We start from the raw sequence: 23,289 nt of genomic DNA on the forward strand, positions 1-23,289 counted from the left end.
TTACACAGGTGTACAATACCGCTTCTTATTCAATGTCATACCAGTCTATACCGAGTTCATACCAGCATTGCCACTCCCTGAGCAGGTTGAATTTTTCTGTGGCCTCACCATCTTCTGAGGGGGGTATTCCTTTCAGCAGAGCTGTTGCCATCATCTGTAATGGTGAAGGAGATGAGATCCTTGTTCTGTACCTGCAAGTGATGTTTACTGGCCATTCCAACGATTTGCTTGGCATTCTCAAATACAGATTTCAGACCGAGGTCGCTATTTCTCGCCTCAATTTCAGCTTGCGGCATCAGTAGGGCTTCCACCTTGGGCATCCCAGTGGCTGCTGCTAGAAGCTTTCCCCATTGTTAATGTGTGCCTTCAGAGATTTGACTTGGCTCCATACATGACGCTTCACTGCTCCACCAATCCCATCCACAGGACCCTTCCCATTAGAAGTACTGAAGTTAGAAGTTCCAATGAATCTCAAGATTGTGTTTTCTTGAAGGCAGATAATAGCAGCAGAGAGGAATCTGTTCTTAAATTGTGAAGCCGGACCATCCGACCAGACGGATACAAGCTTCAAGGCTTGGGGTAGGCCATCAAGGACTTTGTCCACATATGTCACAACTGTATCCTTGGAGTGGACCATGCTGTCTGATGCCACAACACTGGAATGGAGGGAACCAGAGTGCCACACTGCTACTGTGAACAGGCTCACCTGTTCTTTGGTTCCAGTGGGCACTCTGGATTTCATCTTGAGATACACATGTGTAGTTCTCAGAGAAGTCTATTTGGATCAGGGCCTTGGTAGAAATGAAGGAAGTGGATCCAGCCCTTTCCCGCTCCAGGTTGAAAGATGCAGGAGGCAACTCGTCGTTTAGTGGCCACCCTCCTAGCTTCTTGCTGAATCTTCTTCATGGGTGATGGGAGAGTACTCTCCAGGTGTTGTACTAACCCTAGCCCTAACCCACACTGCCCTCTCTTATTGAGCAATTATTTACAAGACAATAATAGGCATTTCCGGCGTTGTTTCAGTGTGTTAGCTTGGTTACTCACGTTACACATTGGTTACTCACGTTACACGGTTACTCACGTTACAGATTTCAGTGATCTATCACTCACACATAATGGGTCTCTCCTCATTAGTGATCTTGTTTCCACCCTTGGGACTATGAGTACTAACGAAATTATGGTTATCAGATGTCCACTTGCTAAAGAAATGTCACATAGAGAAAAAGTTGTTTTTTCGGTTACTCACGTTACATCAGTGATTGAGGCCTGAAAAATGTCTGTTCTGAAGTTGTCATGAAGAAATTTTGAATTTTTTTTTCTGTCATAGCACAGTCAACAGGAGTATCTATCATAACACATAATAAAACTACCAAATACTATCTGATGAGTATTATATAGAATGGAATGGAATGTATGATGCATTTTCAGGATTATTTTGAGCTCTCATTCTCCTTGATTAATTGAGCCATGTATTCAAAATTTGAGTGTTGGAGAAAAAATGCTTACCTATTCCACAAACTTAGATATGTATACTACAACATTAGACTGATAGCAGGTTGAAAACTGACACTTCTTATTTTTAGGCCATGTCCCCTCCATCATGGAATTGCCCATATAGTTGGGTACTGTACATGTAAACATTGCATATACCCAGTATACGCCAAATCAACAGGAGAAGTACGTGACGGCTTTGAATCATGTCCATTCTGTAACCATAGATACCTTTCATACCTTACGACTTCAATCATTAAAACTGACTTACAGCCCGCATCGTTTATAGTTTAGCGACGACTTTGGTTGTGCTGTACACCATACCTTGATGTATTATATTATATACGGTACAAACACTATAGAAGAAGAACGAACGTTACCATACAGGTGCTTGTGGCAAAACTATATTGTCTGGGTATGCAATTGCTAACTATTTGTTATACCCGTATAAATTCTTGGTGTGAATCCAGGAATAACCCTGTGGCAGAAATGGATATATATTGAATGTAGATAGATGATACAACAGTGGGATTGACAGAAACGTGTTACACCCCGCCCGATTTACCTAGTCAGTAAAGTAAATAGGAACTGTTCGAACTATTAATAAATTTACCAGTAAAACCTGTAGTGAGTTTTGAATATGTCATATATGTATTGTAAGCATGTACAATTATCTACTGTCATTGTACTCGTAGCAACGAGCTCTCTTCAGCCACAGTTTTGTCACTTTCGTCACATTGTTTCTAGTGTTTGTGAACTGCTTCGACGGCCGCTACCGCGCATGCTCACTTCATAACCATATGTCCAGTCAACTGGTAACAAAATCAGCGTGCGTAACATGGTTGTTATTTTTACCAACTTTCTACTACAATTTACACAATTGTCAGTTGTGGAAGGTCTGTCCTAGTCTGCTTTCTTCTTGTCAGTGGTATATGATTTCAAAGCAATCAAAAAACCATGCAAGGAAAAATAATGACGCTATTTCATTATGTTACCTTCTTATATTGTTATTTTTTGGTCGCTAGCTCGATAAACTACTATTGTTTTTCTAGTGTCCTGTTTATACTATACCACTTTGTTCTATTGTTCTTATGTATAGACGAAATAAATGAAATGAAATGATATGTTATCCAGAGCCATACGGCTCTTATGTTATCTAAATATTCTGTGAAATACGAAATGGAACTTGCAAGTTTCCGTAGACTCAGTAGAAGGCGGATATCACCGCAAAGGGGCACGTACTCAGTGGACATGGGTAGCACACATGCCGGTCGCAGAGAGTGGTTCAGACTCTCTGGCCATAGAGGCAAGGATTCACGCAAGCCACCTAGCACGCTTCTGGCCGACCTTTGACCTTTGACGACATCAAGGGAGATCTTGCAAGAGGCATTACAATGAACTGCACCATTATTGGCTAAGATATTTCTATGAAGGTTGTCCAGAATTAGAGTACATCCCAATTTTTTCATCAAAAACACGCACATGAACATGTTATTTGTAGCAAATTGTGGCTGATAGATATAAACTATCAAAACATGAAACATTAATTTGCTTCTGAGTTTCAAAATCTTAAGTGCACCTAAATTACACCCATCACGAAACCATTTCTTTATAAACTAAGTTCTGTTTTAAGCGATTGCAGGCAATCGAATACAGGTTGTTGAAAAAATAATTTTGATCTGGTGTTAAACAAACATCCTATCTTGCCAATAGTGTCAAACTCCATCCCCATTTTGCTGTCAGGGATTTTTTTTTTTTTTTTTTTTTTTGGTAGTCTGGATTTTTAATATTAAATGAGCAATTCACTGAAGTCAGATCTGGTTCAGCGCCTTGGGAAAATAACACCCCTGTACTAAGTACTTGGGTACTTTCGGCTAGCCTACTGATCTCAATTTTGGGGCCATGAAAAAGATGTTTCTTGGACTACTAGATCTGATGGCATGAGATTTGAACTGGCCTAGAATAAATACGACGTCTTGCGATGACTAATTGGCAGTGCGACTGATGACAAGAAAAAACTAACAAGACATTCTAGCACTATATAATGTGAGCCTTTAGCAAAATTCACGGCATAATGTGTAATACATACGCTTAATTAAGCCATGACACGCAATATTGTGCGCATAATGGTGTTGGAAAAATAGACCCACAATGTGCTTGAAAGTCAAATAATGGCAGCTGATTTTAGACTTGAGCAAGCATCGTTTTTCAGACACTCACTCTGAGAGCGAATGTCGTTTAACCTGTCAAACTTTTATACATAACTGAACAAACCTGTTCACGGTCATAAACATTTGTGGCTTCAACTAAATATCCGAGTAAATTGAATGCCGCGACATTTGCAAGACATTTTAAGCGTTGACTCTTGAGATTAAATATGCCTGTGGCTGTTTACCATTCTTACGTTTGGTGTTTGCGGTACTTAACTGAAAATTTTAGCTAACCATGGAACTAAGCAAATACAAAACTTTTTTTTCCATCTTCATTGAAATCATATTTGCATAATACTTCTACAGTTCTAAAGTAAAGTAGTCTTTCAAACTTGGGAGAAGAAAAAGGGAAAATGACATAATGAAATAACAAGCAAGAACCCGAATGAAAAGCATTAGAACAAGCCGCAATAACTTAATAGTGGTTTGAATTGCCCATAACGTATAAAGGCCTAACACCTTCTACATATAAACATTAGAGGAAATTGTATTTTCCACTTGTAAACGAAATTTCAACTAGTGCAAACATTTGTTGCATATTAAAGCCTCTTCTCTCTTATTAATTTTTTTCACAAAATATGTAATATTTTAGATTGAAGATCAACAAAAATTATGATTATGTTTTAAAAGTATCTTATATCCGAAAAGGAAATCTCTCTAAAATGGAAAATATGGGTTTTATTGTGGCCAGTGCGGCCCAAGGGAAAGAGCGAAGATTAATCATAGTTAACTCTGAGGCCGGACGACCTCTCAAAGCGCGAGAAACTTGTTTTGTTACTTGTAGGGACACAGACGTACCATACAAGAAAACAATAGCATCATCAGCATAATGTACTATTCTTATCTCGTTATCTATGATTGAATTGCCTTTAATGAGATGACAATGAATGTTTTAGACTTAAGACCTCGACACAATTAAAAGATACGGATTTAGGGGACATCCCTGACGTAGCCCATTTTTTTTGGGGTCACTTTTTCTTTTCTTTTCTGTTCCTAGATAAGAAACAAGATGGCTTCCAAATCCGCAGCGGATATTGCGTTTTACTTATCTGATGGTGGAACAGAGTCGTTCAGCTATTCTTACATTGGTAACACCACTGAAGGGCTAGAAGCGCAGATAGCGGCCATAACTGTTCCAATAATTCTCATGTTGATCCTAATCGTCGGTTTGGTGGGCAATTCAATTGTCATCTATGTCATCTTAAAGGCTGGGCATGGACGTGTGAAGAGCGCCACCAACAGCTATATAATCAATCTGGCTATCACCGACATCTCTTTCTTGGTATGCTGTGTACCAGGGACTGCTTCTATGTACGCTTGGAAGGAATGGATGTTTGGCGACTTTATGTGCAAACTCGTGTTCTTTATGATGCATGTAAGTATGATAACACTATAGCTTCGAGTTAAATATATCAATATGTTATGAAATGTTGGACGGTGTATTCATGGCATATCGTTATGTCCTATAATGTTATCCCTACTTCCCATGCGGTGGGGGGGGGGTTGAAGCACCGCACCCCATCCCTCTTCATCTACCACAACGTGTGGTAATAATAAATAAAACAAACTAACGTTGTTACTACTTGAACCGTATTATTATCTGTCAAGAAGGATAAGAAACGCGAGTCCAATTAATTTTAACAAAGCCACTGAAAAAACAACTTGCCTTTATACCGTGTTATGACGGCTCACGGCCTTCATTTGCATTCGATTCGTTGGAATCCGGGGAGCGAATTGAAGTGATGCCAAGAGAAAAATTCAGGATTTTCTAATTTTGTTCACATAGAAGTGCAAATTATTGTTAAGAACGCGTTTCCATTCACTGACTTTACAACATCACGTTTGAAACAGATTAGTATGCTAACAAACCATGGACGGAAGCGCGAATGAGGAAGACTACATAGATTAAGTATTTTACACATTTAATTCAGTTTACGGATAGCTTATTATTTTGTATACAGTCTGGGTGACACATGAGTTACACTTTTGTACACAACGTGTGACATACATGAACAGTGCGCGGCGCCGTAGTTATTTTGTGATGACAGTTCGTTGCCGACCGGTTGAGATTCCAATTAACGATAACCTAAATCGTAGTACATCCAACTAATAGCGACCGATATTGTCATCGAACGAGACAGTTTTACGCGACAGAACATCTAAAACGATATTAATCGCACCTTAGTAAGAACTCTTTCTCCACTTAACTGCCCCGCCGCCACCGTGCAGACCACAATGCTCCCCATTTGTTCCACCATCAAACTTGTTGACCAAAAAGGTCACAAGTTATACGAAGACAAATATTGTGTTCTTCCTAAACTTGGATGTGTCCTTTCTTACATTTTTGGTCTCCCCATCAAGCACACCTCCCCTTTCCACCCAACATTATACCGACTAGCTGTAGAGCAGGGTTTCCCTAATTTTATCCCCCCCCCCACGAACCCCCTGTGGATGTCAGAGTTTTCCACGAACCCCAAACTTTTCGAGATAGGATCTGAGTCATTATTATACTATAATACGCATAACAGTGCTTCGTAAAAGACCAAGTTCACAGTGTAATATTGTAGAGGTTGTCGTTAGGTACGACTTTTGTACATTACTAAATTATATGATATATCAGATTTTAGTTCAACAAAGTAATCTAGTTTTGACTTTCAAAAACGTCTCACGAACCCACCCCCTGGGATGGACTCACGCACCCCCTGAGGGTTCATGCACCCCAGTTAGGGAACCCCTGCCATAAATCCTAATCAAAGCTAAAGCAGAATGTATAGCCATAATTGTATGTTTAACTCGAACGTAACACATGTCTTTGTTTTATCCGAATAAAACGGTTATTCTAGGTTGGTTGTAGTGATGTTAAACCTAGTCGTGGAGACATACTGCGACGTATTTCGTTTTCTGTGTTTTGCATAGGAATTCTCAATTTAAAAGAATTAAATTCCTCGTCACGAAGACATGGTTTAAGGCATGTTATATTTCCCACGAAAATGTGAGCTATTAACTACTCAATCTTTTACGGATGACATGATTATGCGCGCTATACATTTGAGTCAATGTATGACGTCACTACAAGTATGATTTTCCCATAAGTCAAAACGGAGTCTGTTTAAATAGTGAATACAAACAGAAATATATTTCGTATCCTGCGCTAAATAGGTTGTACTTGAAATGGAAGGATGATCCACCGAACTGCTTTCAAAAGAAGAATAAATCTGTCGAAAGGCGCGAGAAATTCCTCGGGGAGTTGTTCATCATCATTATGCAACAGTTCAAGAAAGAAACAAATTCCAGATATTTCGGCTCTATCCGGTGTAATCGACTTTAGAGTTACGTTTCTTATAAGTTGGCAAATGTCCCATTTACATTAGGACCAACGTTCTGCATTATAACCCCTGACATTATGGAATGAAAATTTAAGATGACGAATAGCGATATTAATCTCGTTGAACGGGAAATGAGGCTGGATTTGAAAAAGTTTGTAAGTCATTTGATAACTTGACGTCATTAGATCAAGCACAACACAAAAGTGTTCCTGAAACTAAGGAAGGCTGAACAAGGTCAAATATTCATGCCATATGTAAAATATACCATGGATTGTTTCTTATTAAGCAATCAGAAACCACGTTAATTATATATTAAGATATATATCTGCTCTAAAAAAAACTGACGTATGCAACCACAAATAACTAATTAAGTCATCATTTTTTTTTTCTTCTAGAGAATATGATTATTACTTAGTCAATATTATAAGAGTTGATGTGACATATCCAAGGTTAATAAATGTCAGATAACGTTTGTTTTTTATATGATATTATAGTTGTTATCAGGTTTGTTAGCCAGCTCGTTTTGTTTTCATCTTTGCAAATCTCATCATTATTAGAAAAGAAAGAATAAAAGTTTCGAAATACGGCAGGATAAAGTAGGCATGGCGTCAAGGGCGCAGGAACCGGGGGGCTGGGGGCGCGCCAGCCCCCCCAGTGAAAAATATGGGGGGCGGAAGTATCGTTCCGCCCCCCCCCCCCCCCGCTCCGCAAGTCAGAAAACCCCTTTTTCATTTCCAAATGAGAGAAAAATCTCATTTGAAGCACCAAATGAGAAATATTCTAAGTATACCTGTTAAATTTGCATTCAATCCCTATGTATCGGTTCCCTATGTACCGATAGTTAACACTATCTGTTGACTATCTGTTGAATCATACAGGTGTGATGTCCTATACGTGTGGAACACAAAACAAATTTGTGTTATGATTTCTTCCAAATCGAATTAGAATTTTCGACTTCTAAATTGGATTGTGTCCCAGTATGAATAGACCAGCCTCATTCGTGTATAATTTGACAATTTCACATCCCCTCGGTAAAGTTGGAACGCTATCCAATCGAGAGTCAAAAACTATTTCGTTAAAAAAAAATTAAATGGGGAAAAACCCATTTCGTTGCAATTGTGCAAGTATGACGTCACACTTGTTTGCTTCAAATTCACTTATGATATACAAGCTGTGACAATTTCAGATATCAAGATCTCGATATCACCAGTTTAGGAATTGGATGCAAAATTTCAAAATGATGATTAGAATGTGCTACTCTGTCATTAGTCAAAATTATGTTTGCTTCTATCATTAAACAGTCATTACAATGAAATTTGAGTAGGCTAGGCTCGGATACTACATGTGTTTTCTCCATGACGAAAAATTCCAATGGATTTATCTTGATTTGTTCCCTTTTTTGTCAGTTACTCTCTCATAAATTTCACTTGATTTTGGGAAGATCGCGACGGGGGGTTGCAAAAGGGACTTTCATTAACCTAAAATTCCAAATCCTGAAGGGAAATTCATATAAACTCTTCTTTGTTGACAGGTTGAGAACTTTATCACAAATGTCGTTCTGTCATACAATACTGATCTATACGTCGTGTAGTCCAAAGGGGTCTTTGCACTACCATATAGTTCTCACGTGGTGAAAACTTGTAACGCACACTACCACGGGTAATATTGTGTTACAATATGTAACGTTGGGGAAGTATGAAGTGTAAAAAATTATGACCAGCTCTTTTACATGTACTAGAGTCCTTCGGGGTGATTCATTTCCCGAATTTTATCCTTACCGAATTGAAAAAAAAAGATGAATAAGATATCGACTTCTCTCTTTCGACCATTAACCATATTGAATTGTTCTTGAGATGTGTTTGATTGAATCGAACATATACCATGGTATCGGTATAGCTACAGTCGAGAGTGGCGGGACTGTAGGAGAAGCTAACGCTGTTTGTTTGACTATATTATAGGAAAATGCGTGATTTATGGTTATATCACAGACGTATAGGATATGCTCAGATTACACAATTTCATGAAAGAGACACTCAAAGATTGGCAGGGAAAATTGCGAGTTCCGGTAAAGTTAAAGAAGAAGGCGTTGAACCATTAAGGGAACACCTGATCTGAAATGTTTAACACGGAATGCCAGTAACATATATTATCCAAACTTCAGTGTTATACATCTTTTAAATAACTATAGGTAACATGTTAAATGGTAATAATATTATTAGGTTATTATAACTGTGTATTATAACTAGTGTGTAATTAATATTATGTCTGTCTACAATATAGTATAAAAGTAGGAGTTTCCTTCTTAACTATCACGTTGATCCTTTACATTTTCCAACTACGGCGTTAATTGAATAATTGAATATGTACTATATATCATGTTTAACCGATGGAGCGACAAGGCCGGTGCAAACTTCCGGGGCCCGGGCCCTAAGGGGCCGGGATTAAGGACCGGAAAAGGATGACCGCAAATCGGCTGAAGACGAGCTTGAAAATATTTTTTCCATTTTCTTATGTCTGAACTACTATTCAGAATAGATCTTAAAGTTCTCTCCCGATAACCGCCAAAATGGTAATTCAAACGAAAAACATGTCCTCCGCAGAGAAAGCCTTAGAGTGTCATCGGTGCATCAGAGGTGCCGAAGACCAAAATATTCCTACCGAAGCCCAAACAAAGGTTGGCTTGGGTAAATTTGGCCTCTCCTTTGGGGGCCTACTACTTTTGCTGCGCCGTGGCTTGCAGAATGCACCTTGCTATACCATTGTGCTTTAACGTCATGAAACCATGCACGCAATTTGTTTTATTTCTTTATATGAACTATGAAATATGTAACTACCAATTCAAATTAACAGCTTGTATCGTATTTTTTTTATTGTAATTGGATCAGAATCTTGACTAAAGAAATGACCGAACTGCATTGTCCACCGACGGAAAGTAGACTCCGTCACTCGTGGTCTTCACGGAGGACAAAAAAAGGCAACCTCTAAATGCGAAACTGACGAAGGCGCTTAGAGCCTCGTATTATCCGACTGTGTGATACGGAAGACCGAACATCGCAACATGTAGCAACTCCACAAGGAGAATGTTTTGATCAAAATGTGTGGTGTAAATTTACATTTAACCCGAGGAAATTCAGCTAACAAGGTAGCATAATAGAGAGTAACTGACATCGACACTTAACTAAGTGGTCGCTTAGGTCTTTTCTTACATAAAAAAGGGGTCACTAGCATTTGCATTTTCGACGAAAATGCATACATTATATCAGATTGATAACTAAAACAAGCTCAATAAGAGGTTAACTGTTTTGCTCAACGATGTGTTTTTGCCCGTATTGGTGTATCAGACCGGACGAAGAATGTAAGTACTAGAGAGAATGAGAATAAAACCAGATCTCACCGGGCATTGGTCATAGAAGTACCGTGGCATACTTCAAGTACAACATGAATGGGATAACCGGAAATCGGTACAGTATAGGCTACCTCAAAGGTTTCGTTGATGTTACCAAGCAAGAAGATCAGGTGTCAGGCACGCATGCAAAATGGTATCTATAATTATTTGAGCTACAGTCAACTTAAAAGCTCTGAAAAAAGCCTTTCAATCATAAGGTCCCCAATTCGAGTCACTCCAAGATTAATGTATGTCGTCCAGTTATAGAGTTGTTGACAATTGGCAATTCATAATCATGGACGTTAAATATGAATGTAAGAGACTGACTTCGGTCAGCTTGCGGCTTTGATAAGCCAATGATGGCGTCTTCGCGAGTTCCTGCTTGCAGGAGGATCTAAAATACATACATACATACAAAATATCTCAAATGTGCACTTAACGTTGCTTTTTATTTATTTATTAAAAGTGAAGGAAACTTTTGATTTAGTTGTGTGCATGCATCTATTACTTTTTGAGGGACTTTGTAGGAATGACAAAAATGATGACATTTATGTGATAAAGGTTAAACATCCACGTATCGTCTCTTAAACTTATACGAATGTGATTGCATAGTGTTAATGTAAATAAATCGGCTTCTCAACTACCAAAATGTTCCTCAAACATTGAATTCATTTCAGTATACACGTCGCCATCATGTAAACAACATGGCTGATTTCCTCGTGGTAACGGGATGATTAAACAATAGAATACATAAGATATGAGCCAACACCCGAAAGGTAAGACCACTCAAGAAATAAATGACAAGAATAACTTTATAACGGAACAACCCAAGGGCTTAAATGATGAACGTATCTATCTTCTTGGCTAGGCTAAGCTAAGCTCACCAATCTTTAACCTGGTCATGTGTAGTATTTTTATACATACTACTTTCCAACGGAATCGTGATACTCACGTGACGTAACATAATCATGTTCACACGGTTACAGTCTCAATGGTGTTGAGAGTCGATCAAGTTGTTTGGTTTTCGTGCCCAGACTCGATCTTGGGTGATTGTCCTTAACAAGTATCTGTAATGTACTGTGTCGTTGGTCACCAGACTGAAGTTAAGACAGCAGGCCGTGTTTGTCGCATGAGGATTGTTGCATTAGTGATAGTACTCCCAGAAAGGCTACCAGGTGACACTCAAAGACGTATTGCTTACACCCATCATAATCGTTAAATAAAGCTGTTGAACAAGCTTGCTATTGTCATGAACAGAAGGATAAAGACGATCTTAACAATGAGAAGTAACAGTAACATATAAAATGGAAAACAGGTTCGTACGTAAAGTTTTGTCACTTTTGTTGGACTAGTGAGGTTTAAGTATTAATAGTAATCAAGTACAAACAAATGATGATGTAAGATATCGATTATAGCTTCTATAGCTCAAAAACAACAAATCAGAAAGCGGCAAACATGAAAACTAATACCATTTACAGTATGCAACTACTGCAGAAATTATTATAAATAAGTGTAATGGGGATTTTCCTAGACATTCAACTAACCTTCAAAAATATACTGGGACGTTGTTTTATAAGTGAGGCCTGTTTACTGTTTAAGTATTGAGTGACACAGCAATTACATTAAAAATAGGCGTTTGTTATGAAATTGTTGTAGGCGCGCTATGATAAATCAATCTTTTTAGTTGTGCGCGTAGGCCATTACTGCCTACTCAAACTCTTTTGTTTCCTGACATAGTTTTCTGCTAATCGCCTTGTGCATTAGGAAATGTTCAAACGAAAGATTTTCTTTCCAATGCCTCTCCTTGAAAACATTAAATATCGTAAAACAGACACTCGATGATGTGTTCATTTGTGCAATTGTCATGAGCAAAACACAAAAAGTCTCAAGTTACCATTTCATTCCACACACGCTTAACTCTCGCGATTGCGCATTAAACAATTGAGAAACAACTTAAGGGATGGTGTTGATGATGTTCACGATGGCGATCACGTGACGCTGACGACAATTATGATAGTGACGATGACGGTGACTGTGACGACGACGATGATGATGTTCATGATGACGATGACGATGACGATGACGATGACAAGACGGTGACGATGACGAAGGCGATGGAAACAAAGATAAAGATGGCGATAAAGATGGGATGACGATAATGACGACAATGACGACGATGAAGATGACAATGAGGAGGCTGCGCCGGCGACAACGATTATTAAGGAACAATAACGATTGTAAAACATTCCGCCGTACGTTGTCTTAGCTCAAGTAGATCCTAAATATAGGCCGCAGGCCAACACACAGTAAAAGACAAGTGTCCATTGTGTATCAAAAATTCCGAAGGTTAAGAACCTTATCGATGAATCTGAAGCTACGTGTAGAGCCTTGCATACAACAATCGTCATAAAGCAGATGAGAGAAGCTGAATTTGCAAACAGATCATTTTGTGAAGGAAAAAAATCAGAGAATGTGTTTTTGTTTGATATAGCAATAGTGGTTTGAGATAATTGTTTCAATTGAATGCATTAATACGTAAAGAGTAATTGATTTTTACGAAGTAGTAATAAAGACCCCCAGGGACTTTTTGTTTTATGAAATTTCTAGATTGACTGTATATTTGAAATATGAGGAGCGACAGATATCCCTTGCGGTTATACCTAAATGAAAACACCCATGATTACTGCTTCTAGAGAAAAGGGTAAAAAAATCACTTCTCATGCAATAATGACTCACAAATATACACAACAAGACGTTTGTTGTGAGGCAAAATAATACAAGCAGGTGGGAAAGGCAGGCTTGAACACTTGGCGGTTTTTGTTATTCTTTTTATTCTTTTTTATTTGCTCTGTAGATTTTAATATTTCATATATCATTATTGTTTATTTCTGAATACCCATCGGGTATGAGCATTTCGTTTCGTTTCTTAATTTACATTGAATATTTGATTTATTTTACACTATTATGCTTAACTGATATCAAAAAGTATCAAAGTTATAATTCGATAACGTCTTTAACGTTCTTTATAAAGTTTGATCTGTGAGGGAAAAAAGAGCTGATGAAGTTTTATGAGAAAGAAGAAATTCCAAAGTCCAACAAGAGGACAGTTAGGCCAATGTTTTTACTATCTTCTGAAGACGTAACTTTCCCGGACATTAATGGCTAAGATACGTATTCCATCCTCTCTTAGTTTTTTGGATTGAGAGTAATCTCTGAGGGATCATGGTGATCCACAAAGACATTATGTAGCACCAAATCGAAGCTATTCTGACAGCTTAAGCGATCGGTCATTAAATTCGCCACCGAAAATCGTTTCCTTTGCGTAAACTGTAGTTTGTTACAATAACAAAACGTCTGGAGCAAGGAGCTGAATTAAGGTCTTTTAGTTGATAAGTGACCTGTCAACCTCGTATAGTTTGGGACCGTTTAGACCGAAAAATGATAAATACCAGTGGTGGTGGACAGCAACACAGATTAGATCTTGAATAGGAATAAAGGTATAATTTAGCTATCTTTCAAGCCAGCTGACAGATTAAATGTTTGTAATTTTAGTTCATCCAAACCGCAGACAGGCATTTCAAGAACATATCGACTCTACATTAGATCAATAAAGAAGAGTTGATAAACATCTGTGTGACGTAATGATCATGTGAGAAGAAATTTCGAGAGACATTGACCCCGCGAATGCTAAAATATAAAATTATTTAGCCTTTTCTTTTTGTTTTTTTTGTTTTTTTGTTTTTTGTTTTTGTTTGGGAAAACCTTTAATCGTCCAAAAATCGTGACTGTAATTAAATCATGAGCAAACATACATTTATTCGTGGTAATGACCGTATATTTCGCCGTTACTATAGTAACTAATCAATTTAGGTTGGGATGATAACCAAACATTTCAAATGGAGCGACATACAATTTACTATAAGGGCTTGATTTATGTTAAATAGATGTAATCAATACAAATCTATGCTATTTCATTTGACAGTGTTAAACTTAATACGTTTACTTTAACATCATTTGCGTCGGATATTTTGTTTTGTTAGATGATTATTTTGGGCCGGCAGTCTTGAGAAATGCCCTCTTTCCCGACCATACTGATAAACAAACAACGGAGGGGATTTTTTGTGTAAATTATTTACGTACACCTTGTTTATGTTCAATTATGGAAGCAATACAATCATGATCCAATCCAGGAATTGGAACTTATATTATATTTTCAAGCGTTCATATGATTTCCAAAACAAACAGCTGCCTCATTCCTAACTTAACACTTGTTTTTTTTTTTTTTTTTTTTGGCTATTGTGTTGGCCTAGCTAGTATACTGATCATACAACACACATTGTCATGTTGGTATGATCATTAACTACACAATTATATAGTACCCCATAAACATTTTAAGACAGCCATATTGAATGCATAATGGAGTTTTATGTAAATTTAGACTCAGACCCAGTTATACTCTTGATGCAAATTTCGTTTGCAACTTACAATACATATAGATTTTTATATCTTTAAATTGACTTTACTAAATTTACTTTTTAATTCGGGTCAGGCTGTTACATTCTAGGTGACATGCGGGACCGCATTTATGCTAGTAAAACTTTTTAATTGCCACATTTTTCAATGTGAGGCTTTTCAAGGAAATATATATATATGTATGTATATATATATATATATGTATATATATATATATATGGTGAAATACATTATAAAATATGGCAATAAAATTTAAGTTAAACCAGATTCTTTTAGGATAACATAATAAAAGCTTTCAAATATATTTTTACGGGTTATTTCGAGCTCAGATTTGGTTCAAAAATTTTTTTTTGAGGGGTGGGGGAGAGAGAGGGGCATTTCTATTACCGGAATAATAAAGGAAGCTTACTCATTAGACATTTTGTCGTTCGATTAAAAATTATACTTTACCCAATGCCAGGATCCTATGTAACAAGATATATTAAGTACTAAGCAAAATAGAGGCCCTATTATCCATACCTTCGCTAGGACTTAGCCTCAGGAAACGTTTTTTTCATTGTGATAGACATATTATGCATGCATATGAGGTGTGTTCTTTATTTTCAGAGAAATGCACTTTCCATATAGGATATGTACTTATAATTAAGCCTAACCGTGCTGAAAAGAGATAGGAGATGGACATGTCATGCATATCCATGTAGCCTTACCTAGGAGATAGACATGTCATGCATATTCATGTGCCTTACCTAGGAGATAGACATGTCATGCATATTCATGTTAGCCTTACCTAGGAGATAGACATGTCATGCATATTCATGTTAGCCTTACCTTGGAGATTGACATGTCATGCATATTTATCTAAGCCTTACCTAGGAGATAGACATGTCATGCATATTCATGTAAGCCTTACCTAGGAGATAGACATGTCATGCATATTCATGTAAGCCTTACCTAGGAGAGAGACATGTCATGCATATTCATGTTAGCCTTACCTAGGAGATAGACATGTCATGCATATTCATGTTAGCCTTACCATGCACATGCTAATGTCCTATAACTTCCAACTCATATTTGGGGTAAACCGGTCCTGAACATGCAGAATATGTTTCCACATATGTTCTAAGAAATGCAATGCTAACCATTTTTTCTATGTTCTGGGCATACAGTTAATGTCCTATCAAAGCACTTAAATATGCAATTGGTCACTTCCGGAGCACATTATCTACTTAACTTAATCAATAACAACAAAATCATGTAAATTTTGGTTTTATACTTTATCCCTCTCCCCTCCTCCTCCCACCTCCAAAGAAAAAGGAATGTTCATAAAAAAAAGAACAATCTCGTATCAAATCCTGGATTCACTTCAACATAGATCGGATTGTCGAATTACTCTTGGATTGGCGAATTGTTACTCAATTCTGGAAAAGTGGGGTTTTTCTTTTTTATCTTCAAAACATTTATCATTATGACCGGAGGGAACGTACATTGTAAAAGTCGAGTCAGATTTGCCCTGACGAATCCCAATGTTCAGCACGACATTTAGAAAAGCCCGAGAAAGGTGTAACTTAACACTTACGTTTACCTATGAACTTCCTGTTCACGATAATGTAAAGGGCAGCCGCACAGAAGCCCAAAACGATGATAACAGACAATTGCTGATCTCTTAGTAAAACAAAATAATGTAAAATGGTTTCTTAGGACTGAAAACGCTTCCCAATAACGAAGCTTGGATCAGTTTGATGGAGATTTATTTAACAATTCATGTTATGTAATAAAGTCATTACATTCTATAGTTTTCTTTCATTAATCATTTACAATATCGATGTCATTATTACAACTTTATAATCGGACACAATGTTTTTCCTAGTAAAGTCAAACATATGATTTTACTATTTCTACTTGTTTGGAAAAATATTGTGATTTTACTAATAGTTCGTGAATTATAAAGTCAAGACATACCTTGAAAAATACAACAGCGTATTAATATCCAATAAGCGTGACACGTCATTCATACGTGTTTAATTAACCATTTCAATTATACCTTAAATCAGCCAATCATTGTTTCTACATGCAATCATCAGACAAGGCCGGTTTTCTGTATTGCTTTAAGTTGGCTAACATATGTTGACGATAAACACGTGTGTACATAACTATCCAATCTCTTTAATAAGAGAAATAAATTAGTAAACGATTTCCAATAGTAGTTTACGAACTTCTGTAAACATTTATATTTGTGTAAAAGTAAGTTGGCCTGACGTTTCGATCCTAGCAGGATCTTCTTCAGAGGCTAAATGGCAAGCAACAGTAACAAAAGGTACAAAAACACGCACAGAAAACAGACAGGTTAATGAACATGGTGAACACAAATAGATAGATGTAAGGGGATTAGTAGACAAGGGAATAGGGATGGAGAGAAGAAAGAAAGAAACCAACAGGGAAAGAGGAGAGGTAGGAGATAAACAGTAGAGTTTTATGTTATTTTATTTTAACATTTATATTTATCATCTTATGTTTGTTTCGTAAATGGAGAAACCGTGACCCAAAGTTAGTTTTATACGTTCTATAAAATGTACACACATGGATCTTTCACCGAAAGAAATGAATAACTAAGATACATAATACCAAAGTGACCTTCACCAATTACCGCGAGAATCAAACTAATTAGTCTATATACATAGAGATTATTACACTAATCTATATATTGCTATAGAATAAACAGTATTCATTTAGTGCTGAACACTTATATCGTTCAAAGCAGTTCCTTGAACATATAAGAAGGCGTAGATAAGTATATGGCAATAAATGCAGTAAATTATAGATCTAGTCCGTTGTGTTGTCCAAAATTGGGACACTCTGTTATCACACTTCTATATGAAATCCTGGTGAAACATAACAACTTGAGCCCCGAGGTTTCGCCCTACCATTGGTAACCAGATCCCAATCATACGAAACTTCTTACAAGAATTTGCATGAGGTGGTCTCTAAAAACATGAAGACTTCAATAATTAAAATATCGTTCAAACAGCTGAGACGTGAACCCATGACTCTAATTAGCATTCTTGAAACCGATACCTTATGGAAAATTTTTAGACGTGGCGCATTCACAGTTTTCGAACCATAGGGTAGGTCACTACTTTACTCACTATTTTGTAGATATGATGTGTGTAGGTTACACGCCAACCTATACCTCGCACGCAGCGAGAAAATAACTCGCGGGAATGGTTTTTCCTCGTATAGCTTCGCACCTGGACATGCCAAAGGTATTTTTTTGTTTGACACAGGAATGCAAGGCATGGCAACTAAAATTTGATGAGAAACAAACGATGATTTAAACGCGTACCATACACCGAGTAAAATCAATAAACTAGACTTTATTATTCTTTATAACTCGTTTCAGCAATTCATTTTTGTGATTGAAGAGTACGATAGATATGTAGTATAAACCATATCATATATATTCAGATACATACATACATACAGATATAGATATATATGTATGTATATATATCTATGTGTGTGTATGGGTGTATGTATGCGTGTGTGTATGTATGTATGACCGCTAGAGCAGATGAAACGTCTCTCAAAAAAACTTACGATGAATTGCCTTAAGTGATGTCAGTAGGTTTATGGACCCCAGGTCCTACTAATCAAGAAAAAAGACTATACCCGACTGTGATTTTTGAAATGGCATATCGAAGAGGTGCTTTCTGTTTCCATTAATCTCGTCAATGATACTTCTAGCGATCCGTTAACAACGCACAAAGCTAAGGGGTTCTGGGAGAGTTACAGGTTACATGAATGGAATGGAGAAAACATAAAAGCTATATGTCTACCCGCCTGAGTGGGTTTTATACTTTGACGAATCAGTTAATGTTGAACATTACATTTATCAATGTCAATTCGAACAAGTTTTTCGTAACTCAAAGTCGTTTTCGTAACTTATGTTTCACACAGCTATAAGGAAACTGGTTAGTTTATATGTTAGTTAACCTTACATTTATCAATGTCAGTTCGAACAAATGTTTCGTAACTTACAGTTTGTTTCGTAACTTACAGTTTGTCATATAAACTAACCAGTTTCTCACAGCTATAAAGAAACTGGTTAGTCTATATGATAGTTAACATTACATTTATCAATGTCAGTTCTCACAAATGTTTCGTAGCTAACAGTTTGTAACGTAACTTACAGCTTGTTTCGTAACTTACAGTTTGTTTTGTAAGATACAGTTTGTTTCGTAACTTACAGTTTCTCATAGCTTAGAGGAGATTGGTTAGTTATATGATAGTTAACCTAAGATTAGCACTGTCAGTTCGAACATATGTTTGATAACTTACAGTTTGTTTCGTAAATTACAGTTTATTTCCTATCTTAAAGTTTGTTCCGTAACTTACCGTTTATTTAGTAACTTACAGTTTCTCATAGCTAAAAGGAGTCTGGTTAGTTCATATGATACTAAACATTGCATTTATAAATGTCAGTTCGAACAAATGTTTCGTAACTTACAGTTCGTTTCTTAACTTATCGTTTGTTTCCCATAGCTAACAAGAAACTGGTTAGTTATATGTTATTACAGTTATTGGTATAGACACTGTAGTATTAATTGATTATAAATATGGTTAGGGTTTTTACCTATAACATTAATGTTGGTTTAAAGTGTCGCCATGTTTTCCTGCCATGTACTCTGCATACGTCATGTCTTGTCGTTTGGTGCGCTGTTACCCTCAAAAGTGTGGTTAACTTCAAAAGGAAAATCGGGTCGAAATTCTTGTGGAGCCCATGTAATATATAATTTATTGCAACTATATGAATCATTCATTAACGTACAAACTGGCCAACATGTCTTGGTATTGAATGAGTGGCCCATAGATGAAGCACAGGTGCAGATAATGAAAAGAGTTAAGAATTTCTAATTTTGTGAAGTGATGGTTCTAGAAACAGAATAAAATTTGTGTTGATTTTAAGTTCTTTACTTAACCTGTATATTACATACTGGTAACTAACATTGATAAAGTAACATTAATGTCACCACTCAAAATGATATGTGAGTTATATCATCCTGTGAATACAAATATTATAACATGTCAAATTTGGACAATGGCTCGGGCAATATAAGTTAAATTATTATGCCCCCTAAAAAATCGTTCATCCATTTCGTCGGATTTCAATTTCACTATTGATCTAACTAGTTATTTCATTCTTAAGGAACATATTACGCAGTCTGTCAAATTTGTGGGAGGGGGGGGGGGGCTAATAGCTAAATTTTTGTCATATATTGATTGATGGAAAAATTATCATGTTCTAAAATTTGAATATTATTTTGTAAATATAGCAGGAGAGAAAACATTAATCGACAAATGAAGGTACCTCATGAACAGTAAGAATGAGTAAACATCAGAGAAATATGAGATGACATTAAATATATTAAAAGCATTATTGAATTATTCAGCCTAATGTTTTTTGGGGGAATTATTAAGTTATTGTCTAAAAAAGACTGGAGCACAAAAAAAAAACGGAAGTTTGATATCAAGTAAGTAAGTACGGCAAGCACTTAACTGTTATAAAATGAGACAGTTGTCGCTCACACACATATTCCTAATCGAATTCAAGTCCAATTGCTGCATACAGATTCGGAGACAAACCATTTGTGTGATTACTTGAACGAAAAAAAGACGTAATGTAGCTGCCAAATGCTATATGCGTAAAGCCTAGTAATGTCATACACATACTTGATCACGCTAAGCGAAGCAAAATATGTTAAGGCCTTAGAAAACAAAAATCATGTTACTTCATCACAATCAAACCAGAGACCATGAAATTAAGTGACAACAAGGTTTTTGAACATTACAAAGTTTATTAAGATGATTTTATTATTTTATTGGGGGGGGTGGGCCTGGCTCGTAACTGAATCTTTAATATGGGAATAAGGTGGAAAGGTGTCCTGGTCCCCTCTTCTGAAGTTTTCTTTAGCACTAACCATTGCCTGCAACCAAAGCAAGTATGGGGGGGGGGGGGGCTAGAACGCTTCTGCGCCGCTCCAGGATGCCTTACATTTTGGTGATGTCTTCTGATAGACCGTTATTTCGGTATGTTACGATAGATGCCTTATGGGTCCCCTCTTCAGAGAAATCCGCCTCTAAGAAGAGACAAATGGTTATACACGAATGCACACAAGCTTTAGTTTTGGCTTGGTTAAAAATTCCTACACAATGTATTATAGAATGGCAAACAGACCTACCTACCCCCCCCCCTACATTCGTTCACACCACCCTGTACAGCTTCAAGTCCCGTTGTCTCGCATGAAGACCTGTTGCAGTTACAGCTTCCAACACACAGCCCTTGCTAGTGGAACTCCCTTTCTTGCTCGAACATTTAAAGCGTGGCATTTAACCTTTTTCTATTTTCTAAGTTTTATTTAATTTATCATTTCAACTTGGCACTTGTAAAAAGCGCGTTGAGCATTGGGCATAATTCCACAAATAAAGGTTTTCATGATCAAATTCTCGTTGAATCCGATTCCGTTCTCAACATTTCGACTCCCATGATCGTACTTTTTCATCAGAATTAACCTAACCTCATGCCAACAGCAACTTTGAAAATTCCCACAAAATCGAAAATTTGTTGATTGTAGGAGTTTATTATTATTATCTAAATCCCGTCGATTAATTTAATAAAGTCAAATTGACTCAATCTGTTGCTTCAAGAAGTTCAGTGCGAAGGAATTAAGGCTCAAATTTGGGGGACAAAGTCAGACTCGAACTAAAGCTGTCTTGACTGATTTCCTTTCTGTTACATAGCTACAGTCGTAGGAGAGACATGGGGCCTCATTCAATCAAAGAAAACCATAAGACAATATAAGCAAATTCTGTTTTGTTTAAAAACAAGATTCTTGTGAAGAACAAAAACTTCGAGGTAACGTTGCCGGTTACGCAGCGCGCTGTGGAACTTAACTAACCTATGTAACAGAAAATACATAATCCTTAGGGACAGAATGTTCACGAGCGTTTAAATATCTGTTCATTCATTTTCTGGCTAACGATATTAAATTAGGATTGCGCTATTGGCTAAGCGTTATAGATAGAGCTTAGTTTATCCCAGGTCCCTTTAAACACCTAATTTACTACGATATAACTTTCTACTAGTTTGGTCCGGGATGATAAACGTTATTCGATCGAGAAATTGCTTCATCGTTACCTGTTTGTTCTTCCTGGATTATATTCTTTCTGTGAAATATATGACTCAGTTGAATGGATATGAAGAATTAAGCTATTCCTTTTTCTCAATGTCATTTCGCTCCGAATCTTACTTCCTTGTTGTATCTATAGTTTTTAGTTCGTACTAACCCGTATTACTTACTTTCAGGATGTTATTTGTGATATGACAACTATAACTGAAGGTTGTTCGTGTATGTATGCATTGAACCTCTACCAATAGCTAAAAGAAAAACGAAAACATGACGTGCAAAAACAAGTTATTATGAAAGCACGAACCCAAATTGATGTGAGGCCAGCAAATTTTACTTTTTGAGTAAACTTCCATCAAAGTCTTTCATGTAAACTGCTTCAGTGATTGTCGATTCGTGTCCCAATCACAATACAAATGTGTTCAACGGTTATTAACTTTTTATGTTTGGTTGACGTTAATTGGATCCCAGTAGGTCATTTGTTTGGATGATAAAAGAAGCTCAATGTCCCAATAGGCAACATATCAGATCGTAAGTTTCTCATTTCCTGCTACATTTGATTTGATAGAAAACATCGTGAATGAATTGATTTCAAATCGTGTACCACATATTGATAATTATACATATATATATATAGTTTTGTAAATATATATATATATTTCTTAATTATTTTCTCACCCTTCTCTTTTGTTCAATTTTACCTGTTTAAATGTTGTTGTTTTTGCTTCTTTTTGCGTTTAAGGCGGCAGCCCAAGCAACTTGCCTGACATTGACCGCTATGAGCGTTGACCGGTATCAGGCGATAGTACGGCCACTAAAATCAATGCAGAACCGCTCCACGAAGATGGTTTCCGTCATCATCATCATTATTTGGATATGTGAGTATATATTATTGCACTATTTGTATAAATCAATAAAATCAATGTAAATTTGCCATAAGCATGTACAAATGAATCCATGTTCCAAGTGCTCTATTCTTCTTTTACTTTTTATTTTACTTTTTCTTGTTTACGTTGTGTCTTCCTCCTACTACGAGTAGATCGTACAATGTGCTGCTAGTGCAGTTTAGTTGAATGACTCCATATACATCTTGTATCTCCTCACGGTGTGGGTGTTCCAGATAATTAAAACAGCATAAAGTGTTCAATTTAATGTTGCATGCCAGTCAATGTATTTGCATGGGACTCTTGTATGGGACTCTCTCAAAACAGTGAGGTACAAAT

General features: G+C 36.8%; 1 protein-coding gene across 2 annotated transcripts in view; it reads left to right on the forward strand.

Moving 5' to 3' along the window:
- LOC139958808 (G-protein coupled receptor 54-like) overlaps window positions 1–23,289 on the forward strand; it is a 72,600-nt gene that overhangs the window by 26,069 nt on the left and 23,242 nt on the right. For both annotated transcript variants that reach the window (XM_071956161.1, XM_071956162.1), the window contains exons 2-3: window positions 4,699–5,076; window positions 22,809–22,944. In XM_071956161.1, coding sequence (XP_071812262.1) covers window positions 4,711–5,076; window positions 22,809–22,944 — 502 coding nt within the window. In that variant the 5' untranslated portion in view covers window positions 4,699–4,710. The remainder of the gene's footprint in view (window positions 1–4,698; window positions 5,077–22,808; window positions 22,945–23,289) is intronic.

Source organism: Apostichopus japonicus, chromosome 18, assembly GCF_037975245.1.
Source record: "Apostichopus japonicus isolate 1M-3 chromosome 18, ASM3797524v1, whole genome shotgun sequence".
NCBI lineage: Eukaryota > Metazoa > Echinodermata > Holothuroidea > Aspidochirotida > Stichopodidae > Apostichopus > Apostichopus japonicus.